General features: G+C 40.1%; 1 protein-coding gene across 2 annotated transcripts in view; it reads left to right on the top strand.

Annotated features, from left to right (window-relative positions):
* Positions 1 to 27,457, top strand: part of MYO1F (myosin IF) — a 228,107-nt gene that overhangs the window by 80,020 nt on the left and 120,630 nt on the right. For both annotated transcript variants that reach the window (XM_069976647.1, XM_069976646.1), the window contains exon 5: positions 24,770 to 24,857. In XM_069976647.1, coding sequence (XP_069832748.1) covers positions 24,770 to 24,857 — 88 coding nt within the window. The remainder of the gene's footprint in view (positions 1 to 24,769; positions 24,858 to 27,457) is intronic.

The following is a 27,457-nucleotide window of genomic DNA, read 5'->3' as shown; positions in this document are numbered from 1 at the left end:
AATAGTTAATATATTAAATTAATAAAACACATTTTCTTTGTAATAAAGTCCCTATCGTTGTTCAATAATTTAATTCTAACGAATCCATCATTTTGCAATTAAATATACTGTTAAAATAAATATATATATAAATAAATGTATATTTATATATATATTTATTTTTTGACAGTATATTTAATTGCACAATGATGGATTCGTTAGAATTAAATTATTGAATAACGAAACTGAATTTATTTAAACGAAAATGTGTTTTATTAATTAAATATTAATTAATACAGGAAGCTCCATAAGCCGTTAATTCATATTGCCGGCAAAAGAGCATTCTGTACTAATCATCACTTTACTTTAATGAAAACATCAAATGTTTCTTCTAATTATGTTATCACAATAGCATTATTAGAAGAAACATTTAGAATTATATGTGCGCTCAGCTGATTCGCTGATCAGCTGAGCGCACATATAATTAGCGGGTCCGCAGCACAGTGACTTCATTGTGCTGCGGACCAGCGAAGAGGACACATCGGGGTGAGTATAGAGCTCTCCCCACCCCCTCCCCAGCACTGCACCCCTCCCAGCAAGGAAGGGGGGTCACTTAACCCCTTCCTTGCTGGGATGGGTGCAGTCTGACATCCGTCTGGCCCCCAAGGGGTTAAGGGGGATGCAATAGATCCTCCCTTAACCCCTTGGGGGCCAGACTGTAAGCAGCGATCTGTAAAGATGCTGCATACTGTAAGGAGCACAACACCGCTCACAATGATGGGTGTTGTGCTCCTGTTTGTGTGTTTTTTGTGTGTTTCTCCCTTTTTGTTTTTCAGATATCGGTATCCTGGGGATTACGTCGGATTCCGTGGACTACGTCGATGACCAGCGTTTTTTTGTTGTTGTTTTTTTTATCAAAATGGTCAATGAGGGGTGTGGGGGTGTTTTTATTTGAATAAAAAAAATTTTTTACTTGTGTCTTCTCTTTATTTCTTTACTTTATAGACTTAGTAGTGGAAGCCGTCTAATAGACGGAATCCATTACTAAGTTGGGGCCTAGTGTCAGCCGGTATAAAATGGCTAACACTAACCCCCCATTATTACCCCAGTACCCAATGCCACCAGGGGTACTGGGAAGAGCCGGGTGCCAGTGGTCCCGGAGCATCAAAATTGGCGCTCCTGGACCGGGCGGCAGCAGGCTGGTAAGATTTAGGCTGGGGAGGGCCTAAACCAATGGCTCTTCCCACCCTGGTGTTACCAGGCTGCTGTCGTTTGGTTTTTAACCCGGCTGGTTATAAAAATAGGGGGGACCCTATGCGGTTTTTTTTTTTAAATAAATAAATAAATAAAAACGCATAGGGTCCCCCCTATTTTTATAACCAGCCGGGTTAAAAACCAAACGACAGCAGCCTTGTAACACCAGGGTGGGAAGAGCCATTGGATTAGGCCCTCCCCAGCCTAAATCTTACCAGCCTGCTGCCGCCCGATCCAGGAGCGCCAATTTTGACGCTCCGGGACCACTGGCACCCGGCTCTTCCCAGTACCCCTGGTGGCATTGGGTACCGGGGTAATAATGGGGGGGTTAGTGTTAGCCATTTTATACCGGCTAACACTAGGCCCCAACTTAGTAATGGATTCCGTCTATTAGATGGCTTCCACTACTAAGTCTATAAAGTAAAGAAATAAAGAGAAGACACAAGTTAAAAAAAAAATTTATTCAAATAAAAACACCCCCACACCCCTCATTGACCATTTTATAAAAAAAAAAAAAAACAACAAAAAACCGCTGGTCATCGACGTAGTCCACGGAATCCGACGTAATCCCCAGGATACCGATATCTGAAAAACAAAAGGGAGAAACACACAAAAAACACACAAACAGTAGCACAACACCCATCATTGTGAACGGTGTTGTGCTCCTTACAGTATGCAGCATCTTTACAGATCGCTGCTTACATTCTGGCCCCCAAGGGGTTAAGGGAGGATGTATTGCATCCCCCTTAACCCCTTGGGGGCCAGACTGATGTCAGACTGCACCCATCCCAGCAAGGAAGGGGTTAAGTGACCCCTTTCCTTGCTGGGAGGGGTGCAGTGCTGGGGAGGGGGTGGGAAGAGCTCTATACTCACCCTGATGTCTCTTCGCTGGTCCGCAGCACAATGAAGTCACTGTGCTGCGGACCCGCTAATTATATGTGCGCTCAGCCGATCAGCCAATCAGCTGAGCGCACATATAATTCTAAATGTTTCTTCTAATAATGCTATTGTGATAACATAATTAGAAGAAACATTTGATGTTTTCATTAAAGTAAAGTGATGATTAGTACAGAATGCTCTTTTGCCGGCAATATGAATTAATGGCTTATGGAGCTTCCTGTACTAATTAATATTTAATTAATAAAACACATTTTCGTTGAAATAAATTCAGTTTCGTTATTCAATAATTTAATTCTAACGAATCCATCATTGTGCAATTAAATATACTGTCAAATAATAATTATATATATAAATATACATTTATTTATATATATATTTATTTTAACAGTATATTTAATTGCAAAATGATGGATTAGTTTAAATTTAATTATTGAACAACGAAAGGGACTTTATTACAACGAAAATGTGTTTTATTATTTTAATATATTAACCATGAGAGACATCGGCATTACTGCAGAGGATCGCAAACCCCGGTAATAGCAATTCATGTAAACTGTTTCCCTGCTTTCCCAGATGCATTACAGAGGTGTTTGCATCACTTTCTTAAGATTTTATTTGTTATTTTTAGTTGAACCAGATTTCCAAGTAAATGACCGTATGTTTTGAGCCGCATGTCTATTTTTTCCCACGGCTGTAGTTTCATCCGCACATTTACAGCCGCGTAAAAAATACAGCCGCACAGTTACATAGTGTGAACCTAGCCCCCTAATGTAAAAAAAAAAATAACACCTTGCATTTTTTCACACTGACTATTGAGCCACACAGAATTCACCACTGACCAATAGGTCATGGGCACAGCTCCCCTAACTGTACAATAACCTTTTCACAAGTCACAGACAATGAGTCCTGTATCCACTGGAATGAACATCTGCCAATGCTATCCTTTGGACACCAAGTAACACAAGATCAGGGATTACAGGCCCACCTCGTGGGTAGAGCTAGCCTTTGGGTGTACCCCTAGCGTGGTAGCAGTAGAGATTCTGCCTTTGCACTTAGCTTAACTACTAGCTTGTACAATATCTCAAAACACTGAAGACTAGCCCAAGCCCACTATATATAAGGCTCTTCCGGGGGGGGGGGGGGGATTGGAAAAGGGGACAGGATACCCCTCAGTGATAGGTTAACATCTTAAGACCTACAATCAATAGAGATATTAGTTAACCCTTTTGTATTTAACCTTCAGCCGTGGAGACAAGCTGCGAATCAGTGAGAGCTGGTTAAGGGAGCAGCATTCTAAGGGCCCTATTCCACCGGACGATTATCGTTAGCATAGTCATTAACGATTAACGATCTCAAACGACCGCTATTGCGAAAGACCTGAAAACGTTCACTCATTTCCATGGAACGATAATCGTTACTTATGATCGTAATTGCGATCGTTTCTTCTTCCGTATTTCTTCGCTATTGCGTTCGTATCTATTGCGAACGACCGAACGATGTCTTATTCAATGCGAACGATTTGCGAACGTTTTGCGAACGAGCAACGATAAAAATAGGTCCAGGTCTTATAAAGCGATCAACGATTTCTCGTTCGGTCGTTAATCGTTACTGCATTTCAACCGAACGATTATCGTTTAGATTCGAACGATTTAACGATAATCTGAACGATAATCGTCCGGTGGAATAGGGCCCTATGGGCTTCAGACACAGATCCTATATCACACAGTACCGACCTATTCGTGCCGCGACAATAGCAGTGGACATCCGCTCTGGGACACTGTCTACTCCCCCACTAAGAAAAAAAGCTGACGTACTTATAGGGCAGTACCTGAAAATATGCTGGAAAAATGGGGAGTTAGGCACAGGACATAAACATAGTTCTGAGAAGGCTACTGAAAATAGAAAACAGTGTATTAGACACTAAGGAACAAATACTAATATAAAAGTATAAACCTTGTAATGCAATAGGCAAATCGAGTGCAAATCGTCCATAATGACGAACATAACAACAATCTGAATGCATCAGTCTTTGTGCACCTGGAGTGCTATGATGCATCAGTCTCTTTCGTACATAATAACAATAAAACACTTTTTGGTAAAGTCCTCTTGTAAGTGCAGGCTTTTCACAGTAGAAAACAAGGGGAGGAGGGGGAAGAGTTGACAGCAATGCCGAACAAATGGATGCTTAAACTGTTGCAAAAGATTAACTGGGGATAACACTGAAGAGGTCAACATGAACAAGTCCTTTGCAGAGATACTTCACATCTGTATCAGAAAAGAAAACTTAGCAGTAATGTCAATGTTGCCACATAGCACGGCCTCCTTCATACATGGATAATGTTGGTGGCAAACCCTTTAGTAGCCTACCTAGTAGTTACCATGGAAGCAGACGCTGTAGCTGACGTAGTTGAGTGTGGAATAGGGCCAGGAACAAGCTTTCCCACGTTGTAAGCTGAACCTGGGTGACTGGTCCTGTGTGATGAGCTGTTGCAGCAGTAACAGATAAAGGTGAGAGTGAGGATTTAGCCGATTCTATTCAGAAAAGACCCAAAAAGCCCTTGCTAGGGCTACAATTATACACAGCACAACATATATCTAGTGATTCCCTGGCTGGCTACCACCGCATCTGCAGCTCATTCTGTTCACTGAGAAGAATTAACTGTAGTTAATTTATTTGCTCCTACAGTCTAAAGGCCCTATTCCACGGAACGATTATCGGCCATTTTCAGCCGATATCGGCCGTAACGGGCGATAATCGTCCTGTGGAATTAACAGCAACGATCAGCCGACATCGTTCATGTCGGCTGATCGTTGTGTTGTTTGTCTTTCAAATATGTTGAAAAACAAACGACTGATACAGCAACGATCTGCTGACGTCATTACGTGGAATAGGAACGTCGGCAGCAGACGCTGCTGTATCCTATGGGCTGCCCGGACGATCAGTGATCCCCCGGGCAGCCCCCCCCGCAGCTCCCACCAGCCCACTGGCGTGTAATAGCGGCAGCAACGAGCGGGTAAGGAGGAGAAAACGAGCGCTAATAGCGCTCGTTTGCTCCTGTTAGTTGGCCCGTGGAATAGGGCCTTAAGGATTTTTAATGGTTAACGACTAACGATAAACGATCACAAATGAGATTGTTTATCATTAACCATAACATTAACCATTCACCATATTACACAGAATGATAATCGTTAGTTACTATCGTTATTGCGATCGTTACTATGATTGTGTAATCCTTCTGATCCCAGCAAAGCAATGGGCAATGTGCAATTACACTAAAGGATTAGTGAAAAAACGCCGAACTTGAGCGAATGTGGAATTACAGCGAACGATTAGCGAACGATTAAAGATAATTTTAGATTCAGATCTAAATAAACGATCAACGACATACGAACAATTTTTCAATCGTTGCCTGCAATTACATAGAACTATTATAGTTTAAATACAAACGATTTAACGATTTTTCGCACGATAATCGTCCTGTGTAATAGGGCCCTTACTGTTGCAAGTAATGAGGGATAGAGAGATTGCAATTGGGACAGTAAGCATCTTATCAGATTGTAGGCAGGAAGGAACCCAAAAGCCCTTGTTAGGGCTTCCACACAGTACAGCATAGCATATACATCTGCATTTAAAGTGCATAGACTAGCAGCATATCAGATAGTTAGACAGGCAGGCAGGCATGCAGATTAGAATTAGAATTCTCCTGCATAGACCTGTGTCTGCCTATTTTGTCCTACAGTTAAATTGTCACAGGACAGTTTATTGTGCTCTGCGCTTGTTAGAAAGAAGAAAAATACCTCTCACGCATCGCCAGCTGGTATATGTAAAGTTTCAGATATATACAGTGTGCCCCAGGCTTGGACTAGTACCGGTGTGATAGCAATGGTTGCAGTGTTTTATTGAGCTCTGCGCCAAAAATAAAAAAAATACTTCTCACGTATCACCAGCCGGTATACGTAAAATTTCAGATATATGCAGTGCACGAGTCGCAGTCGCAGAGTTTAATTTGGCTCTGCGCCAGGTTTAACCAAAATAAAAAAAAACCTCTGGACTAATTACAGTGTGGTAGCAATGGTCGCAGTGTTTTATTGGGCTCTGCGCCAGGTTTAAAAAAGAATTAAAAAAAAAAACACTTCTCACGTATCGCCGGCTGGTATATGTAAAATTTCAAATATATACAGTGTACGCCCAACTTTGACTAGTTTCGGTGTCATAGCAATGGTAGCAGAGTTTAAAAACACTGCGCCAGGTTTAAAAACAAAAAAACACCTCTCTCGTATCGCTGGCTGGCATATGTAAAACTTCTGATATACACAGTGTATGCTAGGTATGGCCAAGTTCCGTTGTTATAGTAACGGTCACAGTATTTTTTTAACCTCTCGTGTATTGCTGGTCTCTACTCTAACTTCTCAAAATCAAGTCTCAGACTTAATGTTTGGAGGGCTCACCTAAAGGGCCTCTAAATCAATTTTTAGAGGGCTCACCTTGTTTATTGTCACTGCTCCTCCGAGTTGGTATTGATAATTTTGGTGCATTCTGACCTTTCTTGGATTTAGTAGCTATTTCAAATGCAGAAGCCGACCAGTCAACTATAGGCCACTGTGTCAGGTGTTTTTTTAAAGGGGTGCTCCAGCGTGGGGGCACTTTTTTGGAGGGACCGGGGAGGAGGTGGCTGAAATAAAAGCTATATCAAAGAGAGAAAGCTATGCCAAAAAATACCATAGCACACCAAAGTTAAGTAAAAGTACTTTATCAGAACAGGTACAATGTTAAAGATAAATGATCCCATAAACTTAAAAACAATTAAAAATGATGGACACACATGGAGGTACCCGGTATGGCACCATCCACAATGGCACCCCAATAAAGGTATAGCACACACCCTGTACAAGTAAAGTGCAAGTGCAAGATGTAAACCACAATAAAGAAACCAATATATGAGTATACAGCCCAAGTAATATGCTTAATCAACAATATCCAAAAAATGTACACGCACTGTGACCAGTAGTATAAACAATGATGAAAAGGTGAAAAAAATCAAATCAGACCACAAAATGTCACCATAAGTATAGAGTAACAGGGTGGTGATGGGGTGTCAAGGGAGAGAGCCCCACGCGTTCCGTCCGCCCAACCGGACTTCCTCAGGGGTACTGTATAAAGGTTAGGGACCGTTATTTATACATAAATATAGTCAATATTTAGATACAGTCTATAAATAATCGATAATAGATAATACCTGTGGCAGGAGCTGCCCACTGCTCCACACTGACTCCTAAGATGGCGCCGACGGCGTGACTTATGCGTCAATGCGCATGCCCCAAAATGATAGGTCACATGACCCCTCCTATGTAAATCATGAAGTCACATGACCGCTATAGCCCATTATATTGTTAGAGTACAACAAAGTACAATATATACCTTTGCTAATTGTACAGTTATGGTCCTATGCACCTAGTATCAGAAGGTAATAAAGTATTCGCCACAGTGGCGTTTCATTATGGTACCTGTAGTTCGCCGAATTACGTGCATGTATCATGTGTCAAATACGCATGTCCAAGAAGAATTTTTTTTCGCATGACCATACTTCTGCAAATCACATGACCGCTATCATTAAGAATATACAAAAAGCAGGGCATATACCGCTGTTAGTCATACAATTTCAACCTTATCTCCATAATGCTAAATGATGACAGAGGATATGCCAAGTTGGTTATTATAGTGCTCGTAATTCGCTGAGCTATGCGCATGCGCCAGAGACCTGCATACAATGCACGTGCATTAAGAATTCACATATGATGCACTATATAAATATGAATATACAATACATTTAAATGTCCACTATAAGCACCAACTGTCAGTGAAACCACAACACAGGTTTTTCGCCGGGTTATGCGCATGCGCCTTTATTACTATGTACCCTAATAGGTTGTGAGTACAGGAGTAAATTAAACCAACACTGTCCATAGCACATAGATGCAAGCGTCATAGTATACACCGGTCTCTGTGTAACCCTGAAGCTCCATGAGGGATCTCAATATTTCACGATCCTGTTCATCAAAGTGCGGACTCATGCTGAAACCCAGGGGACTCACTACACAGGGGTTCTCACCCACCAAACTCTCATGTGTAACACCATCTATTTTGTTGGCAAAAAACTTTTTTAGATTTAACTTTCTGATACCTTTATGCAAATCCATAGTGAACTGTACAGAATCAAACTTAGTATTAGTACAAAAATTAAGCCCTTTAGACAATAGTGTAATACAGTCATCAGACAATGATACATCAGTAAGGTTTACCACCGTTAATGAGTCAACCAATCCACCATTATAGCCACTGGATACAATGTCCCGGTCATTTAGTGCCGCCAAGACACATGTTTTCTCTTGGCGCCTCTCCCTGTACCTCTTCCACCTCTTACCCCCCCTCCTCCTAGTGTGTTGTCTAAAGGGGCTGGGTCAGAGGCAATGGTTGAGGCACCCGGATTAGAGTCCCTCCGGACTGGAGTGTCCGCACTTGAATCCGAGCCCGAATCCGTAGTCCAATATTCAGACTGTTTAGATTGTTTGCGATATCTCCTATTGCGTCTATTAGGTTTTAAATTCCAACTGAAGACCCTATTGCAATCATAGTCCTGTTTGTCACGCAGGAATTTATTACGTTTCCTTTCTTTTAACTCACTCTGAACGGGAACCACTCGTTTTTCAATTCTTTTTAACAAATTGGCATATTGCAACTCTGTCCATTTTAGCTTTTAATAGATCCTCTGTAATACATGCATATTCTTTTTCCGTGCGTTCCAACACTAATTTGGTAATTTCTTTTTTGTATATGTTACAAATATGTTTTTAACTTATTATATTCACGTGGGTGAGTTGTATATAAGGGGAAGTATGCGTACTGACGTTAGGGCTGTGAAAAAGCACGCTACGACGTGAGAAACAGCTGTAGCCTGTTCAGTCTCCACATTCATGTATACTGCCAAGTTGCTGAATAAAGACTAAGATTGCTGCAATTCAAGAAGTGCTCCGATTTTCTTTCTTCTATATTGGAAGTCTATGTTACAGTCAGACCTGGATATTATGTGAATACAAATTAACATGGCGCCATCTCTAGGAGTCAGATGTGGGCGATCCCCTAAGTAAATTCATAATACAAAAAATATATAACAAAAATTATATTTACATGTATGTACAGCTATTTACAGATGTCCCATGGACAAGGATGCCAAGTGAGGCTAGGCATGGAGAGAAGATGTCAATACTCAAACTATTCAAAATATACATAAACATCATAGACTGATATAAATATCTTAGAGACTGAAGTTCCGGGTGAACAATCAATTATATAGCAGATCTTTAAATTTAGATCCAAGGAGGAGAAAGAAGGGAATGGAGGGAATAAGAGGGTTTTTGGATTAAGTTCGTGGTAAACAGGGGAGAAAGAGATGGAGAGAATTTCTGACATGTATCCAACGGGCCGGGCTTTGGACTTCTTCTCTTGAAGGATAAAAGATGATCATCCAGTGGAGGGCATCCGTCCTCATGAGCTCGAGATAAAGATGGATCCAAGAACATCAAGTAAATGGGAACATCTAATATGAATGATCGTATAGCTATTGGTACAGTGAATCTAAAAGAGAGACACGTGCAAAAAATAGTGAACATATCTCAAACAACAAGCAAATGCAATAAAGTGATATGATGTGAAAAAATATATCATGTGTGTCCACGTTCTATGTCATTTAATATGTGTCAACGTTCTATATGTATCATCTAGTGTGTATCAATGTTCTATGTGTAATGTGCACATGCATGCAGTCATGTGAGCACATTGGTGCAGCATGTGCCTATAGATAGAAAGATATGTGAGTGATAGCTGTGAATATACCAGTGTGACATTCAAAAATAAAATTAAAACATAGAATGAAGGAGCGAAACAAACAGACACGAAAAAGCCAGGAAAGAGGCAAAAAAAGTAAGCAAAGGACAAAGAAAACAAAGAGATAGAAGAGAAAAAAAAAACAGCAAAGTGACAAGCCAGTAAAGTACCAAACTCAAAGAATATATAGGGGAAAAAAATATGTAGAATGAATATACACCCAGAGGAATCTACTTATAAAAGCCAGTATAAAGCAGTTCCTCATTTAACCCGTTAGGTTCCAAGCTATGTAAATTGAAAATCCATCTGGACTCAGCCCGTAGTAACTTTTTGACAACATCACCCCCCCCCCCTAATCCCTGTTTTTATCATTTCCAAGCCAATTACTTGAAATCGATCATACTTACCATTATGGCAATCCTTGGCATGAGCTGCAACAGAGGTCAGATCCAGAGTAACATGTGTTGTTCTATTGGCCCTTCTGATATTGGAGAAATGTTGCTGTACCCTCTTGCGCAATTCTTGAGTAGTCTGTCCCACGTAGACTAAATGGCAAGGGCAAATCAGGGCACAGACAACATTCCTGCTCCGACAGCTAATGAAGTTCTTAAGGTTATATTGTTTGTTGTCTCCAGGATTTATGAACGATTGTGATGGAGTCATAAATCTGCAAATATTGCAAATACCACACGAAAATTAACCACGCTGGCGAATTCCTCCAACCAACGCAGTAGTGGGTTGTGAGAAGTAACTGGCCGTTAAAATGTCCCTTAAATTACGTGCACGTCTTGCCGTTAATGAGGGTTTGTCGGTTATATACATAGCCAGGCGGGGCTCAGTTAACAAGATGTTCCAATTTTTCCTCATAATTTCATAGATCTCTTGCCATTGGTTATTATAGCCAGTTATTAATCTAACCTTGCCATGTGATCTACGAGGCCTAGGTGTAAGTAGCTGTGTCCTTTCCATATCTCTGGCACGTCCAAAGGCCCTAGAGATCGTCCTATGAGGGTTTCCCCTCGCCTTCAAACGTTGCGTAAGATCCCAAGATTCTTTTTTGAAATCCACCTCCATACTACAATTACATCTCACCCGATAAAACTGTCCAATAGGGATTCCTTGTTTTAAGTGATTAGGGTGGAAGCTCTGGAAATGCAGCAAACTGTTCGTAGCAGTTTTCTTCCTGAACAATGTAGTGTGAATTCTGTCTCCAACAAGTCGCAGCTTCAGGTCCAAGAATTCTGCATGTTCCTGTGAAATGTGTGAGGTAAGGGTTATATTCAAATTATTGTTGTTCAGTTTAGTCAAAAACTCCTCACACTCCTGTTTGGTACCCGTCCATAGCATGAGTATGTAGTCTATGAAACGACACCATTTTAGCACACTGTGCTGGTATTGGTCCATGGGGTACACGTGTGACCCCTCCCACCACCCCATAAAGAGGTTAGCGTAGGAGGGGCAGTACCCGACGGCAGTACTGCCCCATGGCAGTACCCGACGTCTGCTTGTAAAATGTTCCATTGAATATGAACATGTTCCATGAATATGAGTACAAAATTCAAAAGTAGGAAAGTAGGTCCAGTAGGAAAGCATTATGCTGTTCATTATCCTTATCCTCGCCACAAAGAAATAATGCAACCGCCCTTACCCCCAATTCGTGTCCGATATTCGTGTAGAGGGACTCGACATCGAGAGTCACCAGTAGGGTCCCCTCCGGTACCTCGAAATCCTCCAGCTGTTCAATGAGGTGCATGGAATCCCATGTATACGATGGCAACCGCAGTACAAAGGGCTGAAAAACTCACATGCTCACATGACTGCATGCATATGCACATTACACATAGAACATTGATACACACTAGATGATACATATAGAACGTTGACACATATTAAATGACATAGAACGTGGACACACGATATATTTTTTCACATCATATCACTTTATTGCATTTGCTTGTTGTTTGAGATATGTTCACTATTTTTTGCACGTGTCTCTCTTTTAGATTCACTGTACCAATAGCTATACGATCATTTATATTAGATGTTCCCATTTACTTGATGTTCTTGGATCCATCTTTATCTCGAGCTCATGAGGACGGACGCCCTCCACTGGATGATCATCTTTTATCCTTCAAGAGAAGAAGTCCAAAGCCCAGCCCGTTGGATACATGTCAGAAATTCTCTCCATCTCTTTCTCCCCTGTTTACCACGAACTTAATCCAAAAACCCTCTTATTCCCTCCATTCCCTTCTTTCTCCTCCTTGGATCTAAATTTAAGGATCTGCTATATAATTGATTGTTCACCCGGAACTTCAGTCTCTAAGATATTTATATCAGTCTATGATGTTTATGTATATTTTGAATAGTTTGAGTATTGACATCTTCTCTCCATGCCTAGCCTCACTTGGCATCCTTGTCCATGGGACATCTGTAAATAGCTGTACATACATGTAAATATAATTTTTGTTATATATTTTTTGTATTATGAATTTACTTAGGGGATCGCCCACATCTGACTCCTAGAGATGGCGCCATGTTAATTTGTATTCACATAATATCCAGGTCTGACTTTAACATAGGGTCACACATTGACCATGATGCCCCGATGGCAGACATCAATAGATCATGATGCCAAACTGTTGTGTACCGGTAATATGGGTTCACTCCATACAATTGTTTGGAATAATGCGTACATTATGTATACACACTCTTTCCTTTATACTTTTTGTTTCTTTCGATGTATACTATGACGCTTGCATCTATGTGCTATGGACAGTGTTGGTTTAATTTACCCTTGTACTCACAACCTATTAGGGTACATAGTAATAAAGGCGCATGCGCATAACCCGGCGAAAAACCTGTGTTGTGGTTTCACTGACAGTTGGTGCTTATAATGGACATTTAAATGTATTGTATATTCATATTTATATAGTGCATCATATGTGAATTCTTAATGCACGTGCATTGTATGCAGGTCTCTGGCGCATGCGCATAGCTCGGCGAATTACGAGCGCTATAATAACCAGCTTGGCATATCCTCTGTCATCATTTAGCATTATGGAGATAAGGTTGAAATTGTATGACTAACAGCGGTATATGCCCTGCTTTTTGTATATTCTTAATGATAGCGGTCATGTGACCTTGTGATTTGCAGAAGTATGGTCATGCGAAAAAAAATTCTTCTTGGACATGCGTATTTGACACATGATACATGCACGTAATTCGGCGAACTACAGGTACCATAATGAAACGCCACTGTGGCGAATACTTTATTACCTTCTGATACTAGGTGCATAGGACCATAACTGTACAATTAGCAAAGGTATATATTGTACTTTGTTGTACTCTAACAATATAATGGGCTATAGCGGTCATGTGACTTCATGATTTACATAGGAGGGGTCATGTGACCTATCATTTTGGGGCATGCGCATTGACGCATGAGTCACGCCGTCGGCGCCATCTTAGGAGTCAGTGTGGAGCAGTGGGCAGCTCCTGCCACAGGTATTATCTATTATCGATTATTTATAGACTGTATCTAATTATTGACTATAATTGAATCTACTGCAATTGGCACTTGCCGAGGTTAACCTCGTGCCCTTATACCGAAGGGTCAGAAATGGATATAGAAGTAAAACAAAGTTGTGCGGTGAGGTCCTCAGGTATTGGCCAATGTTAGATAATGATATTGTAAACACTAGAATAGAATTATAAGTGGCGGAATAATAACATAATTTACCAGTATCACAGTGTTAAAATCATTTAGTGGTAAGAGATCGGTAGTTAATAATACACACAATTATAAAATATAAACACAATTAAAAAACATCGTTAAAATATACACGGGATATATGCAATATAGCAAAAAATGAAAAAAATTCATAAAAATGAATAAATACAAATGAAATGAAAAATAGAAAATAGAAAAACAAAAAGTTGAAAGAATCCAATGTGCAAATTAGATAAGTCTCAGTTCATGGGTCATGATATATTTAATACTTTCATCCAAATGATCACTTAAAGAGTCAATTGCAATGCTTGATTAGCAGCAATAGATATTCTGTGTAACTCTTTTATAGAGAGATTAGTTGTGTTATAGTGATGCTGTAATTGGATAATTCATCCTTTGTCGGCTTATGCGTATATTACTTGGTTATACCAGTTTGGGTGGAATATACAGATTTCGCAGATAGTCAGTACAGACGATTGGTTAATTTGCTGTATTAGTGCTCCTTGTTAAATGTTGTAGTTATCTGAAAAGATACGCTGTGATGCGTACTACGGCATACACTGTGGAGTGAGGAGTGTTACAGTATTGTAAAGCCGCTGGCTCTGTTAACTCCTGATATTTGTAGGCCACGTTGGGTCCGTAATAATAAGGTTGTTAGAGTGCGGTAACAAATAATAATACAGTGTCATAGATACATCTCACCCGTCCTGTGCGGCCGTTCAGTCTTGAACTGTGGAGGTTTTAGCGCGAGGCTCGTCCCGGCGGCAGTGGTCCTTGTGCTGGCTTTATAGCGCTGGGAGCGCAGGTCGGCGCTGAATAAGTAGATCAATTGTCTTGCGCTTGCGTTGATGGGACTGTTGCCCGCGGGACCTCGTGTTAGGTTTGGCACCAAAAATTCAAACTGGTGCTATTTCTTGTATAGATGATTTAAGTGAATCAGATGGATGATCATAGGAGTGGAAAACAATGTAGATAAAAAATAGTCTTTGTAAAAAAGGTATAAGGTAGCTGGACGCGTTTCAAAGCTTTCATTAGCTTTTTCCTCAGCAGCAAAGTGGATATCTGTAGAGAAACTTGCAGGTTTTTATAGGCTTTCATTAGACCACTTAATTGATGGGTGGGTTATCTCAAAAACCCGGATTTTCTGTTTTATGGAGTTGATAAATTATGCTGATATAGTAGGCTATAAAAATAAATATAAACAGTATAAAGGATATAAACAGTTGTAAAAAATATGGACAGTATAAAAAATATGAACAGTATATATATGATCAGTATAAAAAATAAAAAATATATAAAAAATAAAAAATAATAAAGGGAAAAATGATGATAATCGATGAAGAATACAAAACAAAATGAAATAAAAAATAAAAAACCAAAACAAATAATGAAAATAGAAAATAGATAAATGTCGACAATAGTAAAGTTTATTGATGGTCCCTATATAAATATGTGATAAGTATGAGAAATATAAAATATAAATATATGTACAACCAGAGAAGCTGCGTGTCAACTATATATTGACTGAGATGGTTGTATATGTTTCCTTTTCTGTGTTATGAGAACCCTGGTGTGTATATAGAACATATTATTATACTAGGTAGACAAGGCTAAAGAGTATCATACAGTCATTAAAAAAGATATTGGTTGATGTTAGGGAAATAAAAATCTTGACTTGTGTTATGTACGTCTGGGTTGCATGTTAGTGGGCCATGGGGGGATAGATCTCGGGGTCCGTCATGGCGCTAATAAACAGCCAGGCACATGACGGGCCGCGAAAAAAGATCCACCCAGGCAAGTGTCTAGATGAAACCAAATACTTCTAGTTCTTCGTTAAGTCCTGATGGTGCGATGGTCTCGAAGTCGTAAATAAGTCTCGCTTCTGCCCTTGACATGGCTGATATAAAGTCGCCCCCTCTCCAGTTGGCTTTCACTGTATGTAACGCTGTGTATGTTATGCCGTCTGTCTTCATATTGTGAAACCTTTTGAAATGTAATGAAAGGGGATGGTTTTCATTTCCCTTTCTGATGTTATACAAATGTTCACTTATTCTTGTTTTTAGCTCTCTCTTTGTACGTCCTACATATTGTTTGTTGCATGGACACTGCAGGATATATATGACGCCCTTGGTGTGGCAGGTTAGCAATTCTTGGATCGTCCATTTGAAGTCGTTGGTGGTAGAATGGACTTCAATGGTTTTTTTTAGGGAACTGTGTACATTTGCAACACGAACAGATTCCACAGCGAAAGAAGCCCTTGGTTGTTAGCCACGTGGATTTTTCCTGTTTGCGGGAGGGATTTCTAATTGTAGGAGCTACTTTAATAGCTAGATTCGGGGCTCTTGTAAACACAATCGGGAGTTTGGGCGGTAGAAGGGGAGCTAGGACCTTATCATGACAGAGTAAGGGCCAATGTTTGGCAAAAATCTTTTCTATTTGTTTGTGTTGTGTGTTGAATGGTATTATTATTTTGGATGTTTCTGATGTGATATGTTGATTTGTGATAGTCTGATCATTATTTTGAAAAAAATGTGTTCTGTCAAGTTGTTGGACTGTTAGGAAGGATTTTTGTATAATCGGTTCAGGATAATGTTTGGCTCTAAATTGATTGGAGAGATCCTCTGCCTCTTTAAGGAATTGATCGTTGTAAGTACAGTTTCTTTTTAATCTGCAAAATTGACTAGTTGGTATGTTGGTCAGCCATCTAGGGAGATGGCAGCTGGAGAAGAGTATATAGCGGTTTTTAGAGGTGGGTTTTTTGTTGGTATGACATGTTAGTTTATTTTCTTGGATGGTGAGATTGAGATCTAGGAACTCTACTTGTGTTTTACTAATATGGGGAGTAAATCTAAGGTTATGGTCGTTAGTGTTCAGTTGGAGAAAGAATTGTTCTAATTGATCTTGAGTACCTTTCCAGATGAGAATGATATCGTCTATATATCTTTTTCAAAAAAGAAGGTTATTTCCTAGGTGTGGCAAAATGGTATGTTCTTCTCAATGGGCCATGAATAAATTAGCATAGCTTGGGGCAAAACGAGTGCCCATAGCCGTGCCTGTTATTTGTTGGTGGTATGAATCATGAAAGAAAAAATAATTATGTGATAAAATGAAGGAGATGGCTTGGGTTATGAATAGGATTTGATCTGATGGAATGTTAGTTTTGTCTAAATGATGTTTGATGGCCTCTACTCCTTGTTGATGATCTATGATAGTGTATAATGATTGGACATCTAATGTAGCTAAAAGATAATCTGGTTGCCAGGTGAAGAATTCTAATTCTTTAATGACTTGAGTAGTGTCCTTAAGGTAAGTGGGAGTGGACTGAACTAAGGGTTGAAGGATTCTATCTATATACTGTGAGAGGTTGGCTGTAAGAGATCCGATGCCGGAGATGATGGGTCGGCCTGGTGGGTTCTGTGGGTTCTTATGTATTTTTGGAATGGTGTATCATTCTCATCTGGAAAGGTACTCAAGATCAATTAGAACAATTCTTTCTCCAACTGAACACTAACGACCATAACCTTAGATTTACTCCCCATATTAGTAAAACACAAGTAGAGTTCCTAGATCTCAATCTCACCATCCAAGAAAATAAACTAACATGTCATACCTACAAAAAACCCACCTCTAAAAACAGCTACATACTCTTCTCCAGCTGCCATCTCCCTAGATGGCTGACCAACATACCAACTAGTCAATTTTGCAGATTAAAGCTGGGTTCACACTATGTATATTTCAGGCTGTATTTGGTCCTCATGTCAGGTCCTCATAGCAACCAAAACCAGGAGTGGATTGAAAACCCAGAAAGGATCTGTTCACACAATGTTGAAATTGAGTGGATGGCCGCCATATAACGGTAAATAACTTCCATTATTTCAATATAACAGCCTTTGTTTTAAAATAACAGCAAATATTTGCCATTAAATGACGGCCATCCACTCAATTACAACATTATGTGAACATAGCCTTTCTGTGTTTTCAATCCACTCCTTGTTTTGGTTGCTATACAGCCTCAAACATACAGCCTCAAATATACGTAGTGTGAACCCAGCCTAAAAAGAAACTGTACTTACAACGATCAATTCCTTAAAGAGGCAGAGGATCTCTCCAATCAATTTAGAGCCTAACATTATCCTGAACCGATTATACAAAAATCCTTCCTAACAGTCCAACAACTTGACAGAACACATTTTTTTCAAAATAATGATCAGACTATCACAAATCAACATACCACATCAGAAACATCCAAAATAATAATACCATTCAACACACAACACAAACAAATAGAAAAGATTTTTGCCAAACATTGGCCCTTACTCTGTCATGATAAGGTCCTAGCTCCCCTTCTACCGCCCAAACCCCCGATTGTGTTTACAAGAGCCCCGAATCTAGCTATTAAAGTAGCTCCTACAATTAGAAATCCCTCCCGCAAACAGGAAAAATCCACGTGGCTAACAACCAAGGGCTTCTTTCGCTGTGGAATCTGTTCGTGTTGCAAATGTACACAGTTCCCTAAAAAAACCATTGAAGTCCATTCTACCACCAACGACTTCAAATGGACGATCCAAGAATTGCTAACCTGCCACACCAAGGGCGTCATATATATCCTGCAGTGTCCATGCAACAAACAATATGTAGGACGTACAAAGAGAGAGCTAAAAACAAGAATAAGTGAACATTTGTATAACATCAGAAAGGGAAATGAAAACCATCCCCTTTCATTACATTTCAAAAGGTTTCACAATATGAAGACAGACGGCATAACATACACAGCGTTACATACAGTGAAAGCCAACTGGAGAGGGGGCGACTTTATATCAGCCATGTCAAGGGCAGAAGCGAGACTTATTTACGACTTCGAGACCATCGCACCATCAGGACTTAACGAAGAACTAGAAGTATTTGGTTTCATCTAGACACTTGCCTGGGTGGATCTTTTTTCGCGGCCCGTCATGTGCCTGGCTGTTTATTAGCGCCATGACGGACCCCGAGATCTATCCCCCCATGGCCCACTAACATGCAACCCAGACGTACGTAACACAAGTCAAGATTTTTATTTCCCTAACATCAACCAATATCTTTTTTAATGACTGTATGATACTCTTTAGCCTTGTCTACCTAGTATAATAATATGTTCTATATACACACCAGGGTTCTCATAACACAGAAAAGGAAACATATACAACCATCTCAGTCAATATATAGTTGACACGCAGCTTCTCTGGTTGTACATATATTTATATTTTATATTTCTCATACTTATCACATACTTATATAGGGACCATCAATAAACTTTACTATTGTCGACATTTATCTATTTTCTATTTTCATTATTTGTTTTGGTTTTTTATTTTTTATTTCATTTTGTTTTGTATTCTTCATCGATTATCATCATTTTTCACTTTATTATTTTTTATATATTTTTTATTTTTTATACTGATCATATATATACTGTTCATATTTTTTATACTGTCCATATTTTTTACAACTGTTTATATCCTTTATACTGTTTATATTTATTTTTATATCCTACTATATCAGCATAATTTATCAACTCCATAAAACAGAAAATCCGGGTTTTTGAGATAACCCACCCATCAATTAAGTGGTCTAATGAAAGCCTATAAAAACCTGCAAGTTTCTCTACAGATATCCACTTTGCTGCTGAGGAAAAAGCTAATGAAAGCTTTGAAACGCGTCCAGCTACCTTATACCTTTTTTACAAAGACTATTTTTCATCTACATTGTTTTCCACTCCTTTGATCATCCATCTGATTCACTTAAATCATCTATACAAGAAATAGCACCAGTTTGAATTTTTGGCGCCAAACCTGACACGAGGTCCCGCGGGCAACAGTCCCATCAGCGCAAGCGCAAGACAATTGATCTACTTATCCAGCGCCGACCTGCGCTCCCAGCGCTATACAGCCAGCACAAGGACCACTGTCGCCGGGACGAGCCTCGCGCTAAAACCTCCACAGTTCAAGACTGAACGGCCGCACAGGACGGGTGAGATGTTTCTATGACACTGTATTATTATTTGTTACCACACTCTAACAACCTTATTATTACGGACCCAACGTGGCCTACAAATATCAGGCGTTAACAGAGCCAGCGTTACAATACTGTAACACTCCTCACTCCACAGTGTATGCCGTAGTACGCATCACAGCGTATCTTTTCAGATAACTACAACATTTAACAAGGAGCACTAATACAGCAAATTAACCAATCGTCTGTACTGACTATCTGCAAAATCTGTATATTCCACCCAAACTGGTATAACCAAGTAATATACGCATAAGCCAACAAAGGATGAATTATCCAATTACGGCATCACTATAACACAACTAATCTCTCTATAAAAGAGTTATACAGAATATCTATTGCTGCTAATCAAGCATTGCAATTGACTCTTTAAGTGATCATTTGGATGAAAGTATTAAATATATCATGACCCATGAACTGAGACTTATCTAATTTGCACATTGGATTCTTTCAACTTTTTGTTTTTCTATTTTCTATTTTTCATTTCATTTGTCTTTATTCATTTTTATGAATTTTTTTCATTTTTTGCTATATTGCATATATCCCGTGTATATTTTAACGATGTTTTTTAATTGTGTTTATATTTTATAATTGTGTTTATTATTAACTACCGATCTCTTACCACTAAATGATTTTAACACTGTGATACTGGTAAATTATGTTATTATTCCGCCACTTATAATTCTATTCTAGTGTTTACAATATCATTATCTAACATTGGCCAATACCTGAGGACCTCACCGCACAACTTTGTTTTACCTTTATACAGTACCCCTGAGGAAGTCCGGTTGGGCGGAAGGAAAGCGTGGGGCTCTCTCCCTTGACACCCCATCACCACCCTGTTACTCTATACTTATGGTGACATTTTGTGGTCTATTTTGATTTTTTTCACCTTTTCATCATTGTTTATACTACTGGTCACAGTGCGTGTAAATTTTTTGGATATTGTTGATTAAGCATATTACTTGGGCTGTATACTCATATATTGGTTTCTTTATTGTGGTTTACATCTTGCACTTGCACTTTACTTGTACAGGGTGTGTGTAAAGGTGCGTTTACACAGACAGATTTATCTGACAGATCTTTGAAGCCAAAACCAGGAACAGACTGTAAACAGGGATCAGGTCATAAAGGAAAGACTGGGATCTATCCTCTTTTCAAATCTATTCCTCGCTTTGGCTTCCAAAATCTGTCAGATAAATGCACCCTTATACCTTTTATTAGGGTGCCATTGTGGATGGTGCCATACCGGGTACCTCCATGTGTGTCCATCATTTTTAATTGTTTTTAAGTTTATGGGATCATTTATCTTTAACATTGTACCTGTTCTAATAAAGTCTTTTTACTTAACTTTACCTATTTTGGTGTGCTATGGTATTTTTTGGCATAGCTTTCTCTCTTTGATATAGCTACAATTGTTTGTATGCTTACCATTTAGCAATCACTATTATTATTTGGTTGTGCATGTCCCAATTTGTGCTTTCTAGTGGCTGAAATAAAAGACGTCCACTTACCTCCCCAGTTCCAGCGGCGGGTCGCGCATCACGGCGCTCCGGTGCCCGATTCCCGGCCGCTTCCGGGTGTCTGACGCCGCCCGAGATGCTACGTCTCAGGTCCGCTCAGCCACTCAGTGAAGGAGGCGTTTGAAGTCCGCTCGGATCCCGCCTCCTTCAATGAGTGGCTGAGTGGCCCTGAGACATAGCGTCTCGGGCGGCGTCATACACCCGGAAGCGGCCGGGAACCGGGCACCGGAGCGCCGTGATGCGGGACCCGCTGCTGGAATCGGGGAGGTAAGTGGACGTCTTTTATTTCAGCCACCTCCTCCCTGGTCCCCCCAAAAAAGTGCCCCCACGCTGGAGTACCCCTTTATTCTTCAATTCCAAATTAAATGTACCTTTTTTGCATCAGGAGAAGAGAAAAGATCGCACTTGACTGTACAGTTCGGAGATCTAATGCAAAAGAAATTCTTAAGAAAGGCCTTAATGGGGTATTCCCCCCAAGAGCTAAATAAAATGAAATGCTCCCATACCTATCTGGTCTTACTCACCAAGTCCCCCTTAGTATTTTGAGCCATCTCCTGTCTTTCTAGCTGCCACCGTTCCTGAGTTCGAAGTTTTTCTAACAGCTCACCTATATCCAAGACACACATATGACAGACGGGATCACCCCATGCGAGCGTACATCACTAAACTACACTACATACTATGAGATGTGCGCTCGCAGCAGGGGAGTCATACCTGTCATCTAGGGCTGCATCCCTTCCCAAACGGTACCCAGATGACAGGTCTGGCTCCCCTGCTGCGAGCGCACATCTCATAGTATGTAGTAAAGTTTAGTGATGGACGTTAACACAGGGTGATCTGGTCTGTCATCTGTGTGCCGCTGGAGAAAGGGGGGGAGCATGTCAGCTGGAGGGGATGTGTATCTAGGAGCCGGCCAGTGGGGGTGAAGCGGCAAAAATAGCTCCAAAACGTCTCAAAAGCGTTAATTACTTGCTTTGAGCAATTTATTAAGTTATGGGTGGGCTATTTAACACAGCAAAAAGATTTGGGGGGGGAATACTCCTTTAAGATCAGAAAATAGGAACTGATGAGAAAGAACTTGTCTGACACAGCAAACTTCGTCTTTGGTATCCAGAGGCACATCATTCTGGGAATTCAATCTGATCCAAGCATAGCTACCGCACTTGCCCTCTCTTAGATACTCTTAAAAAGATTTCAAGTGTGAACATTCAGATTCCAGGGTCTCTTGGGAAAACTGTATTGTTATTTGTTCCCCTGTAATTCCTAGGATTTTGGGGGGGCTCACCTCATTTAAATCACCTCACCTAAATTTCAATTTTTACATGGTTTAGATAAGACCCACACCCCTTTATGTAGCGTAGTACCGCAACTTGGGCATTTTAGATGCACCCAGGCATGCTTCCCCTGTTGTCCCAGTTGCATTCCAGCGGTGTGTTCATCAATTTCTGAGGTGTTATTGAGGACTTGGTGACCTCCAAGTGATCGAATTTAGGTTTCCACAAAACAAACATTTTTCTCTCATAGACTTTAACCCCTTAACGACAAAGGGCGTATATTTACGCCCTATTGCCGGTAAGGGAGTTCAGAGCGGGGCCGCGCGGCTACCCCGCTCTGAACCGCTGCGGTCCCGGGTGCCGCTTGTAGCCCGGGACCGCAGGTATTAGCAGGCACGGTCTGATCGCCGTGCCCGCTAATACAGTAATCAGATGCAGCTGTCAAACATGACAGCTGCATCCGATTACCGGACGCAGCTTATCCCTGGTGTCTAGTGGAGGAGACCGATAGAAAGAACACGTCATGGCACAAAAAAATGACACCTCACACAGCCCCATAAACCAAAGGATAAAAGCGCTATAAGCCTGGGAATGGAGCGATTTTAAGTGACATATATTTGTTGACAATGGTTTGAATTTTTTACAGGCCATCAGATACAATATAAGTTATACGTTACATATCGTTGTAATCGTAACAACTTAAGGAACATATATAACAAGTCAGTTTTACCCCAGGGCGAATGGCGTAAAAACACATTTCCCCCAAATAAACAAAATGAGTTTTTTTTTTTCAATTTCACCACACTTAGAATTTTTTCCTGGTTTCGCAGTTTACTTTATGCAAAAATTCAGCCTGTCATTGCAAAGTACAATTAATTAATACAAAAAATAAGGGCTCATGTTGGTCTCTAGGTGGAAAAATGCAACTGCTATGGCCTTTTAAGCACAAGGAGGAAAAACGAAAACGCAAAAATCGAAATTGGCTCTGTCTTTAAGGGGTTAATGGGGTTCGATATTCGATCGAATAGTCAAACATCACGGTCTGTTCGAAACAAATTTCGAGTTTTTGAATATTTCACTAATATTTCACTACTCACCTCTATTCTTGATAGCAATGATCTCCTAGTTTGACCATGTTATGACTATTTTTTCCATGATGCTCATGTTGTACTCCTATTATCCCAATTATAAAAATTGTTGAATAAGTAAAAAATGTAATACACAGGTAATACACAGGTACAATCTGTATCTTTTCTTTGCAATGTAACAGTGCCAGCGGTTTCATATCCATTTTCTGGTCTAAACTATAATAGGTCTAAACTTAGACTAAAAAAGTTATGACAGACTTATCAAACTCCCTAAGCCATTTTGAATTTTCCACTGTCTAAGAATTGGATCCTTTCAGTAAACCTAAGCCATTGTGTCTGACTGTATAGGGCCTTTTACACGGGTTAAGAAATGATAATTGGCTCGTATAAAAGTGATAGCAATCAGCTGGAAAAGCCCTGATGCTCGGCTGATTGGTGAAATTTATGTTTATCGGCCGCATATCTTCCTGTGTAAAGAGGGGATGTAAGGCCGATAACGATAAAGGCAAACTGACAACAGTATACTTGATATACTGTACATACAGGATATGCATATATCTGTGCTATCAGTTTTATGACCACCCAACAGTACATACTTACCTACTGCACTTCTGCTGTGATACATACAAAGCGAATGGCCCAGTGAAATCGCATCCAGGTTGGACACCAGTATCAGCTAGTTATCCCTTATACTGTTCATATGGGAAAACTCTGGATCTTAGGGTAACCCCCTCTGACAGGCAAGCTTTATGGAGGTTGTATAAAAAATGAAATATGGTACACACTTCTGCAGTTAGGATACTTTAGGTCCCCCGCTGGTCTATGCTTCTTCAGCTTTCCATGCAATCCAAACTCCATGGGACAGGCCACTCAGCCAATCAGTTACCTCTTTATCAATGGGAAGGTCCTATGGGGTCTGGACAGCATAATTAGCAGGGGACTGGGAGCGTCTGCAGGGGGACCGGAGAAGGTGATTATAAGATGTTTATTAATTTTCTACAACCCAAGTTTAAAAGCAAATAAACCCCTTTAACTCATGAAGGTAGCCTGCATACACTGAGCAAATACTTTAAGTTGTTTTGTTCTTTCAGTGGAGAGAGCGGTGCAGGAAAGACCGTGGCTGCTAAATACATCATGGGTTATATATCGAAAGTATCAGGAGGTGGTGAAAAAGTACAGGTAACATTCATTTAGCAGTACATACAAATTGTTCTTCTGTTTATTTGTTTGCTTGCTTGCTTTCAAGATACTGTTGTGTGCACGTGTGCAATTTAATACCATGAATTCTTTTTTTTTATTTACTTTTTTTTCAATAATACAGAGAGACAGAGAGAGAGAGAGAGAGAGAGAGAGTAAAGCTATAGAAAGGTTCACACATGATATATTTGCAAACAATGATTAGAATTGTGTTTTAACCAACCCAATGCTGTCAAAGTTCATATTTTCATTTTTTGCAATAAGTGGAATCTATAGTTAGATCTACTATATAGTGTAAAGCCTGCAGATTTCTTGTGAGTTTTGTATGGATTTCTAGGCCAGTTCAGAAGTCTAAAATTTAGGTTATGTATAACCCAAACCTGCATGGTGACCTGTGTCACCTGATTGACTTGGATTTTTTTCAGCTGTCATTACAGCGTGAATTGGCTCTGTCATTACAGCACGGAGCATATCTGTACAGCTCCCCCGCTCCCAGCATCTTATCATAGATGCTGTCCGGGCGGGGGGAGAAGTCCGTTACAGGCACTCCACGTTCGCGTTTCATGCAGAGAAATAAAGGCAGTTGTTTTGAAAATAATAACCATTATTTTACAATGACGGGCATTAACAATGATCATGATTAGAGATGAGCTAACAAGCTGAAAATTCCTTTCTCAAGTCTAATACTAACGAATCTCATTAAACAGCCAAACTGTAGTAGCTACAGTTTGTTTTTACAGTGTCTAAAATTGGAAAATGGCAATCAGTCAGTCAATCATTCAATTGCCAATTATTTGAAAAAGCTGATGAGCTATCAGCGAAACATGTCAGATGGGCAGACAGTGCATTTTATGTAGATCTGGGTGGTTGGTGTGGGCTGTGGATATGCGTATACAAAATCGCATGTAGTGAGCGTACTGGCTCTATTCCCAGACGGGACTAATCTGTTAGCTCCGGGAAAACACCGGAGTAGTATACGGGGACAAACAGTGGTTAGAGTGGCGGGTGTGTTTTGTGCTTATTACTCGTCACTAAGTAACAGTAAATCGATAGAACAAAAAGTTCATCAGCCTAGCACCAACGGCCGAGGTGCTGCTATTGTTAACCACTTGCCTGCTGCATACATGTGTATTTAGTCTATCGGTAACCAACACCTGGATCTATTTTAAATCACTTCACTATCACTGTAGATTGAGCACATTATAGTTCATTTTAAGTTACTAATAAAAGCTAAGTTTTAGTCCGCAGGGAACCATAGGCATAAGGGTTTATTCCCACCGTAGTACAAAAAACATGCCTTCTGACTGGGCTGGGATCCCCCCTCCCAATCATTCAATTTCCGGCATGGACAGCAGTGGACATTGTTGTATCAGCGACATAAAATCGGAAATCTTTCTAATAAAACATTTCTCATGTTCCAATCCTCCTTCAAGTACCCTTTCACTTCCCTTGTGTGGCAACCTTTGTCTCCCTAGTTAGTTTACCCCTTCCCACATCAGAACATTAATGTACTGACAGCTGCATTTAAATGTCCTTTGTGCCCCTATCCCTGGTGTCTAAGTGTCTAGATACGATCGTGGAGGGGAGATCCCTTCTTCTTACCGGGGCGGGGCTCATGGTCGCACTGACGCTGATCCCGGCTCAGCAATCTGTAGATCTGGTCTGCAGCAGACCAGAGTAATAGAGCATTGATCTTATCTATCAGTGCTGTATTATATAGGCTATGTTCACACAACGTCAAAAAAAAGAAAAAGCGTCCGATTTAATTGACTTAAATGGCAATGCATTGAAGTCAATAAAAAGACGGACATCCAATGCACACAATGTATTGAATACTGGACGTTTTTACCAGGGACGTCAAAATAATGAACATGATCATTATTTTCGGACATCTTTTGCAAACAGCGGATGTTTTTTATTAGTTGTTCACATACAGTTTTTCTTTTGTCACCTTTCTTTCTCAGTTTTTACTATTCAATTCAATGGTGGTACAGTCACTTTAGGCAACAGAAACCAAAAAGCAGCCATTCACAGATGAATTCACTATAAATAAGGCAAGGTAACCTGCATTTCAACAGCAGATAGCTGCTGGAAGAAGCTTTAGAAGTTTCTTATATCACATTTAAAGGACATCATGCTCTGTGATATATACCCCATCAAGACTTTTTTTTATAGCTTCGCTCATCTCTAATCATCTTTATTTACGGTCGTAATTATCAAACAACAGCCATTATTTTGCCTAAAAAAGACACTGTGGGAACATCTCCTACAGCCAACTGCCAAAAACTGCAGGTCACAAAAGTTGCATGTAGGTGCAATTCTACCATCTCCAATTTCACTGATGCAGAGTATGCTATTATTAATAAATGCCTTTTCCTATATAATTCATGTTTAGGTTTAGTGTTTGTTTAAAAGGGAGCTCGGGTGAAAAACATTTTGTTTCAGATGAACGTGTGTCAGAAAGTTATATAGATTTAAAAATCTCCAGTCTTCCAGTATTTATCAGCTGATGTATGTCCTGCAGGAAGTGGTGTATTCTTTTCAGTCTGACACAGTGCTCTCTGCGGCCAATTCTGTCCATG

This window comes from Dendropsophus ebraccatus, chromosome 7, assembly GCF_027789765.1.
Source record: "Dendropsophus ebraccatus isolate aDenEbr1 chromosome 7, aDenEbr1.pat, whole genome shotgun sequence".
Taxonomy (NCBI): Eukaryota; Metazoa; Chordata; class Amphibia; order Anura; family Hylidae; genus Dendropsophus; species Dendropsophus ebraccatus.
This window is presented reverse-complemented; position numbering and strand designations above follow the sequence as displayed.